General features: G+C 42.6%; 1 protein-coding gene across 1 annotated transcript in view; it reads right to left on the reverse strand.

Annotated features, from left to right (window-relative positions):
- Uggt2 (UDP-glucose glycoprotein glucosyltransferase 2) overlaps positions 1–22,512 on the reverse strand; it is a 119,614-nt gene that overhangs the window by 3,964 nt on the left and 93,138 nt on the right. Inside the window, exons 34-38 of the mRNA XM_028771534.1 lie at positions 22,091–22,273; positions 18,911–19,071; positions 17,824–17,938; positions 12,729–12,845; positions 10,109–10,235 (exon numbers count right to left, since the gene is read on the reverse strand). Coding sequence (XP_028627367.1) covers positions 10,109–10,235; positions 12,729–12,845; positions 17,824–17,938; positions 18,911–19,071; positions 22,091–22,273 — 703 coding nt within the window. The remainder of the gene's footprint in view (positions 1–10,108; positions 10,236–12,728; positions 12,846–17,823; positions 17,939–18,910; positions 19,072–22,090; positions 22,274–22,512) is intronic.

The raw sequence follows: 22,512 nt of genomic DNA on the forward strand, positions 1-22,512 counted from the left end.
TGGAAAGGATAGCCTCTACAACATAACAGATACTCAGTGAGGAAGGATAGCCTCTACAACATAACAGATACTCAGTGGAAAGGATAGCCTCTACAACATGACAGATACTCAGTGGAAAGGATAGCCTCTACAGCATAACAGATACTCAGTGGAAAGGATAGCCTCTACAACATAACAGACACTCAGTGGAAAGGATAGCCTCTACAACATGACAGATACTCAGTGAGGAAGGATAGCCTCTACAACATGACAGATACTCAGTGGAAAGGATAGCCTCTACAACATAACAGACACTCAGTGGAAAGGATAGCCTCTACAACATGACAGACACTCAGTGAGGAAGGGTAGCCTCTACAGCAAATGATGGTGGGGAAACTGGATGTCCCCATGCAAAAGAGCAATGTTGGCCACTGTCTTACTCCATATACAAAAATTAACTCAAATACATTAAAGAGCTAAAGGAAAACACGGAAAAGGCTGATGACGTTGAGCCTGATAATAATTTCTCCCATAATGAAATCAAAGGCATAAACAAGAAAAGCAAAAGATGCACCTAAAATCTGTGCATTAAACAGCACATTCTCAAGAAATATGTACTTTATAAGATGGAAGAAATACAAATTACGTGATAAGGTGTGATAAAGTGTTAGTCTTGAATATAGAACTCTCAGAATTCAATGACAAAAACCAACCAACCCCCCCAAAAAAACCCCCAAAAAAACCAAAACCATCACCACTAAAAAACAAACAAACAAACACCCCCCAAACTGATTCAAAGATGGGGAGAGATTTTAACAATCATGTCTGTAAAGATATACAAACGGTCAGTAAGTATATACACACACTCACTCACACACTCACTCATGCACTCATGCACTCACTCACACTCACTCACACACTCACTCACACACTCACTCACACACGCACTCACTCACACACTCATTCACACATGCACTCACTCACTCACTCACTCACTCACTCACTCACACACTCACGCACTCACTCACGCACTCACTCATACCACTATTGCCACTGCCATCAAAATAACAGGATTTAACAAATACTGGTAATTGATACCTCTTAATGTCAGTGAACTCAATTCCCCAATAAAAAGACAGAATAATATCTAACAAAGTGGATATTATTGTTAGATATTAGTGTGTAATATCTTACAAAGTAGGTTTCAAGCAAAAACCAATCATAAGAGATCGGAAAAGAATATTATATACTCATAAAAAAAATCTATCCAAGCATTTGAATTCCTAACATCTATGCCCTGAATGCAAGGATGCCCACTTTTGTAAAACAAATAGTGCTAAACCTTAAAATCACTTTTTGACACCCACACACTGATACTGGGAGCCCACTCACACCAATGGACATGGAATCCAGACAAAAATGAAACAGAAATATTGGAGCCAACAGACATTACAAAACAATGATCTAATGTGTTTACAGAACATTTCAACCAAAAACAAAAGAATATAACCATTTTCTCAGCACCTCATGAAACTTTCTCCAAAACTGTCTACATATTCAGTCATAAAGCAAGTCTTAATAGATACAAAGAAACTGAAATAACCCTCCGCATCCTATGGCACCAGCACAGATTAAAGCTGGATTTCAACAAGAGAAAGAACGCAAAGCCTACAACCTCATGGAAACTGAAGAACTCTCTACTGAATAACTACTGGATCAAGGCAGAAATAAATCAAAGACATTCTGGAATTCAGTGAAAATGAACTGAAGACACAACATACTCAGATTTATGGGACACAGCGAAGGCGGTGCTAAGAGGAGAGCTCACAGCACTGAGTGTCTTCCAAAAGAAACTGGAGCGCTCTCCCACCAGCAACCTTAATAGAATGCCTGCAAACCCTAGAACAGAGAGAAGCAAGCACACCCAAGAGGAGTAGAGGGCAGGAAATAATCAAACTCAGGGCTGAAATCAAAGAAACAGAAACAAGAGAACAATATAAAGAATCAATGAAACAAAGACTTGGTTCTCTGAGAAAATCAACACGATGGCCAAATCCTTATCCAAACTAAAAGTTGGAAGAAGAATATACAAATTAACAAAATCAGAGACTAAAAGGGAACATAACAACAGACACTGAGGAAATCCAAACAATTAGATCATACTTAAAAAAAAAAGCTTCTACTCCACAAAATAGGAAAGTTCAAAAGGAATGAACACTGTCTTGATAGACACCACTTACTAAAGTTAAATCAGTTTCAGAGAAGCGACTTAAATAGACCCATAAATCCTAGAAGAAGGAAGCGGCCATTAAATGTTTACCAACTAAAAAAATGGCTGAGGGTCCGTTTTAGCAGAGTTTTGCTAACTTATAAAGATGGCTGAGGGTCCGTTTTAGCAGAGTTTTACTAACTTATAAAGATGGCTGAGGGTCTGTTTTAGCAGAGTTTTGCTAACTTATAAAGATGGCTGAGGGTCTGTTTTAGCACAGAGTTTTACTAACTTATAAAGATGGCTGAGGGTCTGTTTTAGCACAGAGTTTTACTAACTTATAAAGATGGCTGAGGGTCAGTTTTAGCACAGAGTTTTACTAACTTTCAAAGAGCTCATGCCAACCCTCCTCAAATTACTTCACAAACTAGTAACAGAAAGGGAATTATCTGAAGCTGGTCTTTAGGCTACTTTGTCGGTTCTTTTTAATTCCACCTTTCTCTACCCTTTTCTTCCACTTTTCAATCCCCTAACACTAGGCAGTAGAGGAAAAAGGATAGTGGGCAAAAGGGGTGACATTGCCATTAGACTACCTCCTGCTAATACAGGGGCGTCGAGTTCCTTAGGCCAAGTTTGATCTTCCCTATCAGGATGTCTAATTTCTTCTTCTTGTTTCTTTGCACACAACTACTTAACAAACCGCAACCACCAGCAACCAAAAGCAACCAACCAACAACTCATCACCAAAACCAAACCCCTATTGGGGTTCTAGTATTTATATACTATCTAAAAAAATCCCTAAACATCCCACAACCACAAAACTATCTGAGCTGGCAAAATCACACCCCTGCTAGAACCTAAGGAAATCCACAACAGTTGCTGTGGATGTCTGAGGCAGCCCTATATCCCACACCTGGGCTTAAAGCAAATAATACTTCTGCATTTTTTTAAGAGACAAAAATTCTTACTACAAATGCCAAATTCATTTTCTAAAGCCACAGTAACCCTGATATCCAAACCACACATAAATTCAACAAAGAAAGAGAGTTACAGACCAATTTTCCTTTTAAACCTAGATGTAAAACACTCAACAAAATATTGTAAAATTAAATCTAAGAACTCATCAAAAAGATAATTCACTAAGATCAAGTAAGCTTCATCCTAAAGTTGATTAAACAATAAAATCAGTCCATATGATTCACCATATAAACAAACAAAGAAAAACAAAAAAATCCCACATGATCATGTCATTAGATACCAGAAAAGCCAATGACAAAATCTAACAGCACTTCATGATAAAGATCCTGGGGAGATTAAGGATAAAAAGAACATATCAAAACATAATAAAGGCAATTTGCAGCAATCCTAGAGCCTATAAATCAAATTAAATAGAGAGAAACTAAAGGCATTTCCCCTAAAATCAGAAATAAGATAAGGCTGCCTACTCTTACCTACTACCCAATATAGTACTTTAAGTTCTAGTCAGGGAAATAAGAAAAACAGAGATCGAGAGAAGACAAATTAGACAAGAAGTCAAAGTATCATTATTTGTGGTTAATATGATAGCATACATAAGTGACCCTTAAAATTCCACAGGGAATTCCTACAGAAAAGTAGCTGGACACAAGACTAACTCAAAATAAATCAGTATCCTCTGATACACAAATGACAAACAAAACTGAGAAAGAAATTAGAGAAACAACATTTTTTACAATAGCCTCAAATAATATAAAATATCTTGGGGTAACTTTAATTAAGCAAGTGAAAGACCTGTATGACAAGAACTTCGAGTCTTTGAAAAAAGAAAGAAAAAAATTCAGATGTATAGCTCTCCATTGCTCATGGATCTGTAGGATTACCAAGTAAAAATGGCCATCCTACCAAAAGCAATCTACAGATTCAAACAATACCCATCAAAATTCCAGCACAATTCTTTATAGACCTTGAAAGGCCAGTTCTCAACTTCATATGGAAAACCAAAAAAACCCAGGATAGCTAAAACAATCCTGAACAGTTACAAAACTGCTGGAGGCCTCATCATTCCCAATTTCAAGTTGTACCACAGAGCTACAGTGATAAAAACCACATGGTACTGGCATAAAGACAGACACTGATCAATGGAATCAAATCAAAGACCCAGACAGACATTAAGTCCACACACATATAGACACCAGACTTTTGATAAAGAAGCCACACATATATAATGGGAAAAAAGACATCTTAAAAAAATGCTGCTGGACAAATGATGTCTGCATATAGAAAAATTCAGACATCATATCTATCACCTTGCACAAAACTCAAGTCTAAGTGGATCAAGGACCTCAGTCTACAACCAGACACTGAATCTAACAGAACTGAAAGTGAAGAATGCTCTTGAACTCACTGGTACAGGAGACAGCTTCCTGAAGAGAACAGCACAGCCACTATGATCAACAATTAATAAATGGGACATCATGAAACTGAAAACTTCTGTAAGGAAAAAAGATATCATCACTGGACAAAGAGGCATCCTAAGATTGGGAAAAGATTTTTACCAACTCCATATCCAACAGAGGTCTAATTTCCAAAATATATAAAGAACTCAAGAAACTAGACATCAACAAATCAAATAATCCAATTAAAAAATGGAGTATAGATTTAAACAGAATCCTCAACAGAGGAATCTCAAATGGCCAAGAAGCACTCAAAGAAATGTTTAACATCTTTATCCATTGGGGAAATGCAAATCAAAATGACTTTGCAATCCCACTTACACCTCTCAGAATGGCTATGACCAATAACACAAGTGACAGCACATGCTGTTGAGAGTGTAGAGAAAGGAGACACTCTGCCATAGTTGCTGGGAGTATAAACTTATACAGCCATTACGGAAATTAATATGGCAGTTCCTCAGAAAATTAGGACTCCATCTACCTCAAAACCCAGCTATGCCATTCTTGGGCATGTAGTAGAAGGACTTTCCATCCTACCACAAAGATGCTCAGCTATGCTCATAGCAGCTTTGTTTATAATAGCCAGAAACTGGAAACAACCTAGATGTCCCTTAACTGAAGAATGGATTAAACAAAAATGTGGTTCATTTACACACTGGAGTATTACTCAGCTGTTAAAAATGTGATATCATGAAATTATCAGGCAAATGAATGAACTAGAAAAGATCATTCTTTTATTGTTGAGAATATTTTTTGCTATCCTGGGTTTTTTGTTATTCCAAATGGATTTGAGAATTGCTCTCTCTCTCTTTTTTTTTTCTTTTTTACTTTTTGAGACAGGGTTTCTCTGTCCTGAAACTCACTCTGTAGACCAGACTGGCCTCGAACTCAGAAATCTACCTGCCTCTGCCTCCCAAGTGCTGGGATTAAAGGCGTGGATCACCACTGCCTGCCGAGAATTGCTCTTTCTAACTCTATGAAGAACTGAGTGAGAATTTTGATGGGGATTGCATTAAATCTGTGTATTGCTCTTGGCAAGATGTCCATTTTTACTATATTAATCCTGCCAATCCATGAGCATGGGAGATCTTTCCATCTTCTGAGATCTTTGATTTCTTTCTTCAGAGACTTTAAGTTCTTGTCATAAAGATCTTTCACTTGCTTGGTTAGAGTCACACCAAGGTATTTTATATTATTTGTGACTACTGTTGTTTCCCAAATTTCTTTCTCAGCCTGTTTATCCTTTGAGTAGAATGCTACTGATTTGTTTGAGTTAATTTTATATCCAGCCACTTTGCTGAAGTTATTTATTAGGTTTCTCTGGTGTAAGTTTTGGGGTCACTTAAGTATACTATCATATCATCTGCAAATAGTGATATTTTGATTTACTCCTTTCCTATTTGTATCTTTTTGACTTCCTTTTGTTGTCTAATTGCTCTGGGTAGGACTTCAAGTACTATATTGAATAGGTAGGGAGAGAGTGGGCAGCCTTGTCTAGCCCTTGATTTTAGTGGGATTGCTTCAAGTTTCTCTCCATTTAGAGCAATGGAATAGAATTGAAGAGCCGGAAATGAATCCACACACCTATGGTCACTTGATCTTTGACAAAGCAGCTAAAACCATCCAGTTGAAAAAAAGACAGCATTTTTAACAAATGGTGCTGGTTCACCTGGAGGTCAGTATGTAGAATAATGCAAATTGATCCTTTCTTATCTCCTTGTACAAAGCTCAAGTCCAAGTGGATAAAGGACCTTCACATAAAACCAGATGCACTGAAACTAATAGAAGAGAAGGTGGGGAAGACCCTCAAATACTTGGGCACAGGGGAAAAGTTCCTGAACAGAACACCAATGGCTTATGCTATAAGAGCAAGAATTGACAAATGGGACCTCATAAAATTGCAAAGCTTCTGTAAGGCAAAGGACACTGTCAATAGGACAAAATGGCAACCAACAGATTGGGAAAAGATCTTTACCAATCCTCCATCTGATAGAGGGCTAATATCCAATATATACAAAGAACTCAAGAAATTAGACTCCACACAACCAAATAACTCTATTAAAAATGGGGTACAGAGCTAAACAAACAATTCTCAACTGAGGAAATTCGAATGGCCAAGAAGCACCTAAAGAAATGTTCAACATCCTTAGTCATCAGGGAAATGCAAATCAAAACAGCCTTGAGATTCCACCTCACACCAATCAGAATGGCTAAGATCAAAAACTCAGGTGATAGCAGATGCTGGCGAGGATGTGGAGAAAGAGGAATACTCCTCCATTGTTGGTGGGATTGCAAGCTGGTACAACCACTCTGGAAATCAGTCTGGCAGTTCCTCAGAAAATTGGACATAGCATCATCTGAGGACCCAGCTATACCACTCCTGGGCATATACCCAGAAGATGCCCCAACATATAACAAGGACATATGCACCACTATGTTCATAGCAGCCTTATTTATACTAGTCAGAAGCTGGAAAGAACCCAGATGCCCTTCAACAGAGGAATGGATCCAGAAAATGTGGTACATTTACACAATGGAGTATTACTAAGCTATTAAAAACAATGAATTCGTGAAATTCTTAGGCAAATGGATGGAACTAGAAAATATCCTGAATGAGGTAACCCAATCACAAAAGAACACACATGGCATGCACTCACTAATAATTGAATATTAGCCCAAAAGCTCGCAACACCCCAAGATACAACTCACAGACCACATGAAGAAGGAAGACTAAAGTGTGGGTGCTCCCGTCCTTCTTGGAAGGAGTAACAAAATACTCATGGGAATAAATATGGAGACAAAGTGTGGGACAGAATCTGAAGGAGGGGTCGTCTGGAGACCATTCCACCTGGGTATCCATCCCATGTGCAGTCACCAAAGGCAGATGCTGACGTGGATGCCAGGAAGTGAATGCTGACAGGAGCCTGATATAGCTGTCTCCTTAGAGGTCTGCCAGACCCTGACATATACAGAGGGGGATGCTCACAGCTAACCATTGATCTGATCACGGGGTCCCCAATGGAGGAGTTAGAGAGAAGACTGAAGGAGCTGAAGGGGTTTGTGGCCCCATGGGGAAAGCAACAATACCAACCAACCAGAGCCCCCAGGTTCTAAACCATCAGTCTGGGAGCACTTAGGGAGGGATCCATGGCTCCAGCTGTATATGTATGGAAGGATGGCCTTGTCCGGCAAAGGTGCGAGAGGAGATCCTTGATCCCATGAAGGCTGGATTCCTCAGTGTGGGGGAATTCAAGGCTGGGGAGGTAGGAGTGGGTAGGTGGGTGGGGGCACATCCTTATAGAAGCAGGAGGAGGGGGGATGGGATGGGGTTCCTGGGTGGAGGAGAAGTGGGGAAAGGGGGTAACTTCTGAAATATAAATAAAATATCCAATAAAAATATTATAACAAAGAAATGTAAATAAATAAAATATCCAGTAAAAAAAGAAAAACTCATCGAGTGAGGTGACCCAGACCCTGAAAGACAAACATGGTCTGTCCTCACTTATAAGTGGATATTAGCTATGAGGTACAGGGTAATCATGCTTCTACCCACAGACTCAGAGAGGATGAGTAACCAGGAGGGCTCGGGGGGACAAGGACCTCCCTGGGAAGAAGGAATAGAATATATTTCACAGGTGGGATTCAGGTGGGTAGGGATGAGGGGTCTGGTGCAGGGGGAGGAGTAGAAGGAGAGTCTTGGGAGAAATGACTACAATTGGGGAGATTGGGGGGGCAATGTGAAAACTGGTGTAATAGAAACTCCCTGGAATCCATGAGGGTGACTCTAGTCACCACTCCTGGTAATTGGGGACATGGAACCCAAACCAGCCATCTTCTGTAATCAGGCCACTGGGACACTAACCAGCTACAAAACCTTTGACCCTGTCCTGCTTACAAGATGTGCTGGGGCAATGGTGGCTCAGAGCTTGAGGAAATGGCTTACCAATGACTGGTCTAACTTGAGGCCCACACCATGAGTGGGAGCCCATGCCTAAAACTGCCTGGATGTCAAGGAACTGGAACCTGGATGGCCCAGAGACCTAGAGCAGAGCCAAATATGACTGGTTAAAAAGTCAGTGAAAGGGTTCCTAATGATACCCTGCTACACTCAGATCAGTACCTACCCCAAATGTCATCAGAGGGTTCTTCCAATAGCTGGTAGGGGCAGACCAGACACTCAGAACCAAGGGGTGGCAGGAGTGTAGAGTCAGAGGGGCTGAGGACACCAGGACAACATGGTCAACAGAATCAGCTAACTAGGGCTCATAGAGATGGAAGCTCCAATCACAGAGCCTGCATAGGTCTCATCTACGTCCTCTGTATATGTTACCTTCCTGTAGCTTGGTCTTACTGTGGGATTCCTAACACTGGGGGTACATGTGGGGGTGTCTCTGACTCCTGCCTGTTCTTGGGACCTTTTCCCTCCTATTGGGTTACCTCCTCAGACGTAATTAAGAGGGGAGGTGCTGAGTCTTCCTGCATCTTGCTATGCCTGTTCAGTTGACATCCCTGGGAGGTCTTTCTTTTCTGAAGTGTACCTGGGTGTGTGTGTGTAGAGTCTGGGAGGAGTCAGGGGAGGGGAGGCTGCGGCTGAAGTGTACTGTATGAGAGAATAAGTATTAATTTGCAACAACATGGCACACATTAGATCTTCTGGGTGAAGTTAATAAACTCCTAGAAAGATAAACACGTTTGCTGAATGATTATTTTGGGTGAAAAAATGTCAAGGTAATGGCAACTTTTAAATATAAGTGGAAGAAAATCTAGTCCAAGACATTCAACTCAATTTAAGGATATTAGGACGGAACAAGGGAAGCCTGGGTCAGAAATGAAAATTCTCAAGGTAGGAGGTAAGGTTTTATTGTGAGCTTTGTGTGACTTACTTTTTTTTTTATTGTTTTGAGGGCTTGTTTGGGCTTTCACATTTGGAAAATTCAGAATAAGCTTAGAAATAAAATTTCCTTTGTTTCTATCCTCTGGTTTAGTAAATACACTACCCATTGACATACATATGTGAATTAAAGCTATAGTCTGTCTTAAATGTGCTTAAATGTTGTAGAGAAAGCCATTAGTATATATAATATACATTTTAATGAAACCTATGAGTTTAGTCTATGTAAAATAAAAAATTTAATTTTTATTTGTATTAGATTTGTATTAGACTTGTTCATTTTCTTTTTTATGTGCATTTTCCCTGCATATACATGTGTGTGCCATGTGAACGATCAGTGTCCATCAAGTTACAGACGGCTGTGGACCGCCGTGTGGATGCTGGGGACTGGACCTGAGTGCCCTGCAGGGGCAGCTTGTGGGCGAACTTTGCTGAGCCCTCTCTCCAGTTCCTAAAATGAGATCCCAATCACATGGTACACTTTCTTAATGAAGTACCAACTGTCCACTCATGGCTTCTCTAAGACCAGCCTGTGACCCAGCCTGAGTTGATCAGCACAGCATAGATAGCACATGTTGCTGCAGGGCAAGCACTTACTTGCACTTTTCTTCTTATTTTCAAGATGATCTAATAGCGTCCGGATTTCTGTATCATATTTGACCCATTCTGGGACAATCCTTGCAGCGGCTTCTAGCTTGGGTTCTTTTGTTTTGGGATTATTGCACTACAATTCAAACACAAACAGTTAGTAAACCAGAAACCACAACAGAGCACATTCCAGGACACAGGAGATACTGGGGTCCTGAGTATGTCTCGAGGGCAGATGTGATATAATGCAATTATGAACAGCACAGCCCCCTGTGTACTGGTTGGCTAGACACTAGCCAGACTGAAGGGCATTGAGGCTGGGGGCTGGCCTGTCCACTCCTTTATAGTCAAAGCCTGAGAAAGGAAGGACCAGAACAACATGAATTTACTTACTGATTATAAGTCTGAGAATAGAACGTACCAGGAACTTTTCTGGTAAAGAACAATGACACACTCTGCTACGGCATGCATCGCACCACTGTGTCTGTCCCTTCCTGCTCTAAGACAGATCTAATATGGTCTACAGCTCAGGAAACATAATACAAACCATGCTTACTGTGTAGACTGGAGCAATACTTTCTCTGGCAACTGTCTACTCTTGCCTACTGAAGAGTGTCCTTGCTCTATTCCACAATAATCTATATGACACTGTGAGTCTGGTCCAAATTCTTTCAACGGGGATCACAAAGACTGGAGAAAGTCTGGACTCAGATCCTAGTGACACAATAGTGTGCTTCAGGCTACTACAGATAGATAGAAATAGATACAGGAGATAGAACATGGTTAGCCAGGGAAGCAAGCCCAAAGCGGCTGTTCTGAAAATGCCCTGGCTGGAGGTCAGGGATGCCTGAGAGTTCTATGTTATTGCTCACCCTTGCCTGGAGTTCTAAGTGAGGAGGTGACAGAAACTGAGAGGAGGCAGCTTGTGGGCCAACCTGGCAAACCAGAACACAGTCCTTCTATATGACTCTTCTGAGTTTCTGTCATATGTCCTTTAAGAAAATGCCCTGACCAGCAGCTCAGTGGTACCCGATTTCCCAAGACCCTCCCTCCTACCAGGGGCTTTGCTCTTTCTGTTGAGCTCATGTGGTGGTTTGAATGAGAATGGCCCCATAGGCTCACCTAGTTGAATGCTTGGTTCCTCATAGGTGCAACTGTTTGGGAAAGATGGAGGAGGGGGTGGCCTGGTCAGCAGAGGGGTCACTGGGGATGGACTCTGAGAATTCAAAAGTCCACAACATTGCCAGTTAGCTATCTCTGTCTTGTGCTTGTGCAACAAGATGTGAGTTCTCAGCTATCACTCCAACGTCATGCCTGCCTGATTGCTGTCATGCCCCATGCCATGATGGTCATGGATTCTAACCCTATGCAACTATAAAATCCCAGTAAATACTTTTTTTTTCCCTGTAAGTTGTCTTGATCATGGTGTCTTATCACAGCCATAGACAGGTATGACAGAGGTTGGTACTAGGGGGCTGGCTGTTAGTGACAAACCTGTCCTATCTGGTTTTTGGAGAAGTATGGAACACTTTGGGACTTTGGATTAGAATGTGGTTGGACATTGCAAGTGGGACTGGCTGGGCCTCGTGGTAGGGTCCTGGAGACAGCAGTGCTGGAGGGATGTGATGGTGGAGCCCTAGCTCAGGAGCTTTTGGAAGGAAACAGTACTGGCAACATATTATCCACAGGGCTGAGACCATTCTTGTGATATTTTGGCAAATATTGTAGATGTTTTCCACCTTGTCTTAACTACTGAGCCATCTCTCTAGCCCCATGCTCTTGAATTTTTAAGTGTTTCTAAAGAAGAGCTGATTTGTGTCAACACCAAAATTCATGCCGTCCCTCCCTTCTCTGTGTGCTACTGCTAGGAGAGACCTGCCCATCCAAACCAAAGCTCCTCTTACACGTGGTTATAGACTTCACCAACTCCTACCAAACAGGAGGACTTCAGGATTCAAGATGTGTTCCCAACTTCTGTTTACCTGTTTACCTTCTTCTCTAGTAGACTAGTAGATGGCAGAAGCTTTTCTCCTTCCTTCAGTTTTGACAGATTTGCTATTCTGGCTTGGCAGCTATGGCCTTCCAGAGATTGAAATACATTGTTCAAAGCCTTCATGGTTTTTAAAGTATCTTCTGAGAAATATGCTTTTATTCTGATAGGCCTGCTTTCATAAATAAACTGGTGTTTGCCCCTTGAGGCATACATATATTTTCTTTGTGCTATGTATTTAGGGTTTTAACTATAATATACTGTGGTAAAGTTCTCCTTTGGTCTTGTCTATTCTCTATCCCTAGTTTATTAATTGACTGAAAACTCTGGTTTTCTCTTTCTCTGTCCACGATTCACAGACATGCTCTTCTCACAGTTCCCCTGGGTCTCACATGTTCCGTTTACACTTTCTTTTGAATTTATCTTTGTCATGGGTTCCCTTTATACTGCTGTCCTTACAATCAGCACCCCTGCGGCAGGCAGCTGAGGGCCCCTGAGCACAGCTCTGTACTGAACGCGTAAGAGACTAAGCAAGAGAAGTGAGGCAATGCTATGTGTGTTCCATGTGACTTGTAAAACAACATGCTCAAATGTGAACCTTCTGTATAGCTCGGATGCAAATGAGGACACAGCCCTCACCAGATCGATTGTCTTGGCTCTCTGTTTGGATTCGTCATCACACCAGGTCTCACACCACAGCCAGTCTTGAGGAAGAGACTTGATGGCAACTTGGTAAATCATATTGTTGGGAAGATCCTATGGAAAAAATAATAAGCTAGAGACTGAATGAAGTTGTCATTTAGACTTTAAATGATCATAAAATCTCATCCAATTTCAGATATCACCACATGTTAAGATTGCTATGCCTAACTTTGGTTAATAATTTTGAGTCACATCATGTATGAACTCATGACCTAGAACATATCCACAATCAGACGAAGAGGAAGGTCTGAGAACTGGCACTGTGGCCTGTAGGGGGCACCGCGGTATGTTGGGGGCACCGCGGCCTGCTGGGGGCACTGTGGCCTGCTGGGGGCAATGCGGTCTGCTGGGGGCACTATGGCTTGCTGGGGGCAGTGTGGCCTGTTGGGCACAGGCACATCTTCTCTACTCCCTTGACTATCAGAACCAGGATACAACACAAACAGTGCTGACATGTGTCTGCCCTTGTTACTTACTTCATTTTTAAATTTAAAAATATTTATCTTTATTTCTGTGTATGTGTGCTTTGTCTATCTGTAGGTAAGAGCACTCTGCAGGTGTGCTTGGTGCCTGTTGAGGCCAGAAGAGGGGACCAGACTGCCTGGAACTGGAGTTATAGACAGTTATAGGCCACTACTGTAAGTGCTGGGGACCCAACCCTGGTCACCTGGTAATTTAACTATCGCTTGTTGGGATAAACTGGGAAAGGATCTAGACTTTGCATGGGGTCAGGGAACGCTCAAGTCAGGGGTCAGACCTGTGTGGAAGCTTATCAGGAACTGTTTGGAGGATCAGAGGTGCTGTAGGGCAGTAGAGGAGGGACAAACTGCCCTGGAAATGCTGAAAGAGGAGCGCTCAGTTAAGTCAAGCGGGAAGGAGGATTCTGACACAGACTGGTCAGATACTGATGAGGAGCTTCAAGCTCTGATTGAAAAGGTAGAGAAACACTCTCTGAAAGAAGGAAAGAAGAAAAGGGAGGTAGACAAAGACCCAGAGACAACTGCGGGGCTACCAGGGGTAGTGCCTCCAACTCCTCTGCCATATAATGCCCCAAGCGCCCCTATTGGAGGCTCGGGACGTTCATTTTGCCCAGAGGTGTGGTGAGCAGCAAGATCAAATGAGGTTTTGGATAAAGCTTATATTGATTTAGTTAAAGCGTTGGCAAAGAAAAGATTGTTTATAGCCCCTGAGAAGGTACAGAAGGAAAAGATAGTTAACTATTTGGGAGTGAAAATCGGGTCTGAGAAAATAATACCTCAAAAGATCGAGTTGAGAAAGGACAATTTAAAGACTCTAAATGATTTTCAACAGTTGTTAGGGGATATTAATTGCGTACGCAATTATTTGAAGCTGCCAAATTATGAATTGAAACCGTTGTATAATATTTTAAATGGTGACTTGGCTCTTGATTCTCCTAGATAATTAACAGAAGAGGCAAGAAAGGCCTTATGCAAGGTAGAGGGAAGGTTACAAAGTGCCTTTCTGCAGAGATGGCAAGAGGGTCAACCCATTGTTTTGTGCATATTTGCCACCTATGGCCAGCCTACAGGGTTGTTATGGCAAGAAGGTCCATTATTATGGATCTATTCAAAGGTTTCTCCAAATAAGTCCATAGAACGTTACCCCACTGCAGTTGCTCTAGCCTTGAATGGTGTTCAGCAATGCCTGCAGTTTTTTGGAGCTGTTCCTGCTGGTATAATAGTGCCTTTCTCTAGTTCTCAAGTTAAGATCTTGTGCGGAACTGTAGATGACTGGGCTATATTGCAGTGCAGCTTCAGTGGTATGATTGATAATCATTATCCCAAACATCCTTTGCTGTCATTTTTTAAAGAGCATCCTGTGATTTTTTTCAAAGATCACCTCTGCACATCCCCTTAAGGGAGCACCAAATATATTTATTGATGGCTCCAAAACAGGTTGCGGGGCCTATATGATAGAGGACCAGGAACTGGTACTATGTCATTTTCAACCGGGTTCACCTCAAATTGTGGAATTAAAGATTGTTGTAGAGGTGTTTAGAAATTGTCACTTTGCATTTAATTTGATTTCTGATTCGGCCTATGTTGTTAATGCAGTAAGAATTTTAGAAGTAGCTGGCCCTCTTAAGCGTAGCAGCATGGTGTGTGCCTTATTACAAGAATTACAAGATTTAATTTGGCAGAGAAAGAGATGCTTTCATATTCAACATATTAGAGCACACACAGGCCTGCCTGGACTGTTGAGCGAAAACAATGATAAAGTCGACCGATGGACAAGGATGGAATGTATTCTCTTAAGCTCATCATTGGAGCAGGCAAGACAGTTCCATCAGTCATTTCATGTGAATGCAAAAACCTTACAACAAAAATTTCACTTATCTAGAGCAGATGCCAGACAGGTGGTTCTGGAGTGTCCTCAGTGCGTGATTCACCATCACCCTCAGGGTGTGGGAGTGAACTCTAGGGGGCTATTGCCACTCAAGATCTGGCAAATGGATGTCACTCATATATCAGAGTTCGGGACCCTAAAATATGTCCATGTGTCTGTTGACACCTGTTCAGGCATCATACATGCCACTCGTTTAAGTGGGGAAAAGGCTCGCAATGTCATAGGACATTGTCTGGAAGCTTGGGCGGCATGGGGGAAACCTCAGCAGTTGAAAACAGATAATAGGCCAGGCTATACGGCCAATGCATTCACATCCTTTTGCAAACAAATGGAGATACACCTAAACCATGGCTTACCATATAACCCTCAAGGCTAGGGTATTATGGAACGTGCTCATCGCACCTTAAAAGAATGCCTACAAAAACAAAAAGGGGGAGTAGGACAAGGCCGTGCCCCCAAGGAGAGAATATCGTTAGCCTTATTTACCCTAAATTTTTAAAATTTGGATGTCCACGGCCACTCAGCTGCAGACAGACATCAGAATTCTCATGGCCCCTCTAGAAGCATGGTAAAATGGAAAGATGTCCTAATGGGCTCCTGGCGAGGGCCTGATCCCGTGCTGACATGGGCACGAGGTTCTGTTTGTGTTTTTCCTCAGGACCAGCAAGATCCAGTGTGGATGCCTGAGCGCCTGGTGCGGAAGGTTCGCCATGAAGACCCTCCTGAGGCTCGAGATGATGATGGTGACAGTGACACCAGGGTTAGAGACTGAGGGAGCCGGAGGCATCTAGAGAACCCCTGCTTCGTGACATCTTCCTCTTGACCAAGTGGGCGGGTTTAGGATCCTTGGCGATACTCATGGTGCTAGCCTCCTCTATCTGCCTGTGGTTTATTTGCAAGGTTAGGGTTACACAAAAATGGAATGCAGCCATGATTATCCAAGCCTTTGCAGCCTTTGAGGCCGGACAGTCCCCCCAAGCTTGGCTGGCAGCCATCAAGCCTTGAGTCATCACGTTCAGGTTGCGAGGCTAAGCACTGCACTTGAGGTATGCTGTCTGCTGCTAGCAGCCTCAAGGGGAGCAAGTCTGATGCGGGTTAGTGCCGTCCTTTCCCCCAACCTGTCCCACCATTGTTCCCACCTCAGCAAAAATCGGCACTGGACGGATCTAACACTGCCTGGGCAGGGATGCTCAGGGAGGGCTAGTACAATGTCCGTTGTTCTTTCTGAGATCAGACCTCTACTCTCACCTGTTTTGTATAAAAACAAAAAGGGGGAACTGTGGAGAGCCGCATAGTGCTGTGCCCTTAAGATGGCACCGGTCTCCGCCTTCCGCCACCTGCTGGCGAGGACTCTTAGGAGTAAACAACTCCTTATTTGGCTGTGGCAGTTGATCTGGCTTGTCTCCGTGTGTGTGTGTGTGTGTGTGTGTGTGTGTGTGTGTGTGTGTGTGTACCTATCTGCTGTTGCCACGTGGCAGACGGGGGTTGGCTAGTCCTAGAGTACTTAAGCCTGGGAGACGCTTCCCCCGGGGCCGTCAGTTAGAAGATTGTTCAAGGGTCCTGAATAAACTGCTTGGAGAAGAGCTTGTGCGTTGCGTCTTCCTTGCTGGTCGAGGGTGGATGCGACAACATGGGACAGGTGACAGAGAAGGGCATGGGACAGGTGACAGAGAAGGGCATGGGACAGGTGACAGAGGACATGGGACAGGTGACAGAGAAGGACATGGGACAGGTGACAGAGAAGGACATGGGATAGGTCAGAGAGAAGGAAGGACCTGGGACAGGTCACAGAGAGGGACATGAGACAGGTCACAGAGAGGGACATGGGACAGGTCACAGAGAAGGACATGGGATAGGTCACAGAGAAGGAAGGACATGGGACAGGTCACAGAGAAGGACATGGGACAGGTCACAGAGAAGGACATAGGACACGTAGCAGAGAAGGAGGAGTAGATTTGGGAAGGGAAAAGTGCTAGAACAAGAAATATTCTGAGCTTCAAATTGGAAGCTATGCGTAAGTAGAGGTATTTGTATAAAGAGAACAAGTTTGTAAAGGATGTGGTAAAGAAACAACTTTGTTTGTATAAAGGTGTAGGAGGACCTAAGGTGGGAGGAGTAAGGAGAGGAAGAGAAGGAAGAGGAGGAGCTAGGAAAGGGAGAGGGAGGAGAGGGAGAGGGGAACATGGACTTGGATGTTCACGTGTCTGTAGCAGTCAAAGGTAGTTGGTATATCTAGGTTGGGTATTGGGTTACACTTCTGATTGTATGGGTATCTTGTTACTGATCATTACCAAATATATAAGCCTTTGATTAATCTTTAAGCATTAGAGTCTCATCTTTCTATTGGGCCCACATGGATGGCAGGATGGTCTGGGCAATGCCCATCCTTTCGGAGACAGTGTGGAAGACTGGCAGAGCCATCTCCCATGCTGGCATCTCATGGGTGGCAGGGCTGGTGTTTCTGGCTGGCTGTTTCTAGCTGCAGTGTGCACGTGGCCTCCGGCTGAGAAACATGGCGGCTGAGCTAGGCAGAGCCGCCACAGCTTAGATAGTCGGCTTGACCAGCAGCCATTTTAATTAATTACTCAACATAAAGGATACTGAAACATTTTATACACACAAATGAATATTTAGTCATTAAAACTTGTCATAAAAGTTTACTTACCTGATCTAGGTTGGAAAGACTGTTTGGATCCTGGCTAAGAGCTTGGTATTGGCCCCGGAGCCTATCACCTGCTGAAATCCTCCTGAACTTCTTCAGATCTACCACATACAAGGCACTGAAAAAGGAACACTCCTTTTAGTCTGTGTGGCTTCTGTAGCTCTTCTCCTTCCTCTACAGCAGTGGTGGTGCCTACATGGGTTTGTTGCTCAGTCTCATGGTTGACTTGAGACTTCCCAGTCATACCTGGGAAGAGGCAATGACCGAGGCAACGCCTCCATCAGACTGGTCTGTGAGCACGTCTGGGGTGCATCTTCTTGATTGCCGATTGATGTAGGAATGTCCAGACCCCTGTGGGTGGTGCTTTCCCTGTGCAGGTGGTTTGTGGGTATACAAGCAAGCTATGGAGAATGAGCTAAGAAGCAGTGGTTCCCTGTTGGTCGCTGCTTCAGTTCATGTCTCCAGGTTCCTGCCTGGAGTTCCCGTCCAGACTTCCCTTTATGACGGACTGTAAGCAGCAAAATCACACAAACCCTTTTCTTTCCTCCTTGAGTAGTTTTGGTTATGGTGTTTACCACAGCAATAGAAAGCACACTAGGATGGATACCTTAGAACCTAACAAACATTTCTCTCATAAATTTGAGTCCAGTGTTATGGTATTTTTGTAGACTTTGAGGGTTTGTATAACCATGGTAAGACCTATATATTTTAGCGTCATCTCAAACATTTCCAGGTTTTCATGAAACTCATATCCCTACAAACAAGCAACTGCCAGAAGATGGCATCTGCACTTTATCATGGACAAACCAAACTTCTTCCTGCAGCTGTTAGTGCACACTCCCACAGTATCATCTGTATCATCTGGTTCTAACTCTTGGTTCAACTAAGTACTAGGCAAGGAAAGCCTGAGCAGGTCAGTGAAGTATGGATGGCCTTAGCTACCAGACCTAAACAGTGACAACAGGGTGTGGGGATTGTGAGAGAACTCTTATGAGTTCATGTACACCAGGGACTTCACAGATGCACAGACTCATTTATGAGTTGAATGTACATGATGACCAGTCATGAAGAAGAACACGCACTCCCTTACCTGATATGGTATTTCCTTTTTAAAAGATGTGATGCCCAATATCCTGTTTTCCAGAAACGATATCCATCCATTTCAGCGCGACTATCACAAAATGGAGTGTATCCATAAGGAGCTCCACCCAGATCAAAATCTCGAAGGTCTTTCAGGTCATGTCTCACAATCTAAGCAATGAGAACAGTGTCTCTGCACAGTGCAGACTGCACAGAAGCATAAACTCTTTCCATGTGAATTTCAAGTTATTGCCTCAGTGCACAGAAACAGAAGGTGCATTTCCCGCATATCACACCACATAAATTTATCACACATTAATTTTTCCTCCTTGTTCTTACAAATTAAAAGAAACAAACTTTACCTGTATAATTGTGGTCTTACCAGTAGAAATACCTAGTCATATCATTTATAGGCAAGGTAGTTCATAGAACATGTTTTGGGAAGGGGTTAACTATCACAAAAGCATACAATACTTAGTTCTTCTATGTATGAATTTATACTGAAACATATTAATTTGAATCATAAAGTAAGTATTGATTTGAAAAGTAGATTAATTAAAATGTTAATGTATTTTAATTTTTCATTTTAAAAAAACCATTTATTTAATGTGTATGAATGTTTGACTGCAGGTTATGTCTGTGTGCCATGTGGTGCAATGCCCATAGAGACCAGCAGAGGGCGCTGGATGGTCAGGAACTGGAGTTGCTGACTGTGGGTCTTAGGCAAGAGAAACAAAGTCTTTCTCCTCTCTCCTGCCCTGTGTTTTACCTTTCAATTTTCTCACGCTTGCTGAAAGAATACTAGTGAAAATGTTGAGGGAAGGTAAGAGAATTTTACTTTAAAATCTTACTTTTTGAACTTTTTTCTTCCTCTAGCCTGTGTGTGTGCTTGCCTGAGGATGGAGGTTTACTTGGGTTTCAGGGATTGAGCAGGTCATGCTAGGTTTGTGCATGACAACAGCCTTTACCTGCTGAGTCATCTCTCTGGCCCATGGTGCACATGGCACACATGACACACATGACACACATTGCAGAGCTTGTTCACTGCTATGCTTGCCTTTCCCGAATTAAGGCCTCTACTGTAGTAACTGAAATGAAGAGGAACAGCATAGTAGCATGGGAGGGTGAGTGATGTCCTGTTTTCTGTCAGGAGCCAACAAAGAGAAGCTAAAACCTAGCAGGTGATCCTCCTGAGATGAGTCCCCATTGGATAAAAATCTACAATGGATTTGCTCCAATAGGAAAGGTCCAGGAGTTTCCTGCTATTAGTATGCTTTTCCTGTTATTATTAAATATATAACAATCACTAGGTATTGATCCACCCTTTTGAGCAGGTTTCTGCCCACCTGTGAAGATGCACTGTCTTTAGTGACGCTAAAGGATAAATAGATAATGGTTCCATAGAATTCCTGGCTTGATTCAAATAATTTTAGGAAGAAAGTCTTTACAGATAGTCTTAAGTCTTAGTTTCTATAAAGACAGAATAAAGTTCGAATCAAGAACAGAATGTGCCCACTCCTCCGAATAGTAAGTAGGTAAAGGCTGCATAATACGAAATGCAATGAGCTTTCAGAACCACACTAAGAAGAGAAATAGACTTGGGGCAAGTTTGTGTTCATGGAAAAAGCATTTAGGTGCAAGGGTCAAGCCACAGGTGTGCACTACGATAGGCATGGCCAGGTAAAAATGGTCGCTTTGAACTTATAACGAGCTTATACAATGAAACACTGATCTGAACTTAACCAATATCAACATCCTTCTGTAACTCCCATTTTATTTAGCACTTTATCTCTGAGGTAACTTTGTAAAGAACTTTTTGTCTTAGAAGGTATAAAAAGACCAGAAAAAAGAAATAAAGTTGTTGGTTGAATAGTTTAGCTTGGGGAGATTTGCCCCATCCACCCACCCACTCACCCATCCATCTGTATATGTCTGTCTGTCTATATATGCGTGTGCAGGTATATATGTGTACATGTGTACGCATGCATGAATACTTGTGGGATTTACTGTGACAGACAGTCAGGCCCGGGCAGAGTGTGGGGGATGTATGAGTGCTTGAATGTGTATGTGTCTGTGCATATTTGTCTGTATAAACCATCTTAGTTCTTTTCCTTTCCCTCCTCTCTGGTTTGCAAAGAGTTAATCAGGTTAGCCAGAGAGGCTTCTGGCTGATTTACCTTTACCAGAGACAGGAGCACCAGCAATAAATTCTTTCATTTAATCTCCTGCTGTTTTACAATGAGGTGCTAAACAGTGTCTAGCCTCAGAGGAACTCAGAAGGCAGGTCAGCTACTGAAGTACAGAGACTTAGACTTAAGACTGGGAAATGTTTTATTATTATACAATTACATATCTCCTACGCCCCAATCCCCCCCCCCCCCCCAAGGGAAGGTTGCCCCCCCCCCCCCCCCTGTCTCCTGGCTCTCTTCACCTCTCTCTTCCTCTGGCCTTTCTCTCTCTCTCAAGTGCTGGACTTACAAAGAAATGCTGCCCCACTCAGTGCTTATAAGCAAATTCTAATATAGAACTTGAAAATACACCTTTGTCCTTGATACGTAGATTGTATCCCATGCATTCACTTTGTAGTATTAGTGTATTAGAAATTCTGTACCCTTTTCAAGTATTTTCATGATTAATAATGACAAAGGTCCTGAGATGAGCTAATGAGATAGCTACGGCTTTCATATACTCAGATTTTGAAATTAAAGTGGCTTTTAATTTTTTCCAGGTAAATTTAGAGCCCTTTCTAAATAAGTCACAGACAGTTGGAAACTTGATGGTTTCACTGTCAAAGGAAACTGCTGATGGCAGACTCAGGAGAGATGTTCACTGCTAACCTTCCCAGCAAGTCAGCGGCTCAGAACAAAACCCGCTCACCGCACATAGGAGCATGGAGCTGTTGTTTTAACGAATAACACACACATCCTATGTTTACTTGCCAAACTACACAGCAATAACGGCTGTTTCAGATAGGAACTGCCATGTCCCACGCAAACGGTGCTGCTCGTCACTTTCGAGTCTGCCCATGTTCTGCTCATGTGGTTTTAAACACAAGGGACTTAGTGGCTAGAATGATTACATTGTGATGTTTAAGAAGCAACAGTGACAGTAAATGAGAATGCAAATCCGTACGTTCATGTTCAGTGAGATGCAAAGCAAGCTTTAGTATAAAAGGAGTCACTCTTGTCACCTGGTCAGCATCAACAAAGATGACCTTGTCCACAGCCAGTGGGAAAAGGACGTCAAGGAAAAGGATTTTGTAGCCCCAGATGATCCGTTGCTTTTCAGTCTGTTGATGAAGCCAGTGTGGCCACTTATACTGGACAAGTTCATACTGGAATCCATACTCCTTAGCCATGTGAGGAATTACCTCCTAAACACACACAACAAATCAGACAACACAGATTTTAGAAGATGTTTACTATAAATCATTATAAACTTATTGGAAACTGCCGAAACACTACTCTAATAAACTTGTTCCCAAACGGAATGGGAGAGTGTGGGACGGGAGAGGGAGCTGGGGACCAATGGGAGAGTGTGGGATGGGAGAGGGAGCTGGAGACCAATGGGAGAGTGTTGGGGGGGAGAGGGAGCTGGGGACCAATGGGAGAG

This window comes from Grammomys surdaster, unplaced genomic scaffold (assembly GCF_004785775.1).
Source record: "Grammomys surdaster isolate TR1022 unplaced genomic scaffold, NIH_TR_1.0 65, whole genome shotgun sequence".
Taxonomy (NCBI): domain Eukaryota; kingdom Metazoa; phylum Chordata; class Mammalia; order Rodentia; family Muridae; genus Grammomys; species Grammomys surdaster.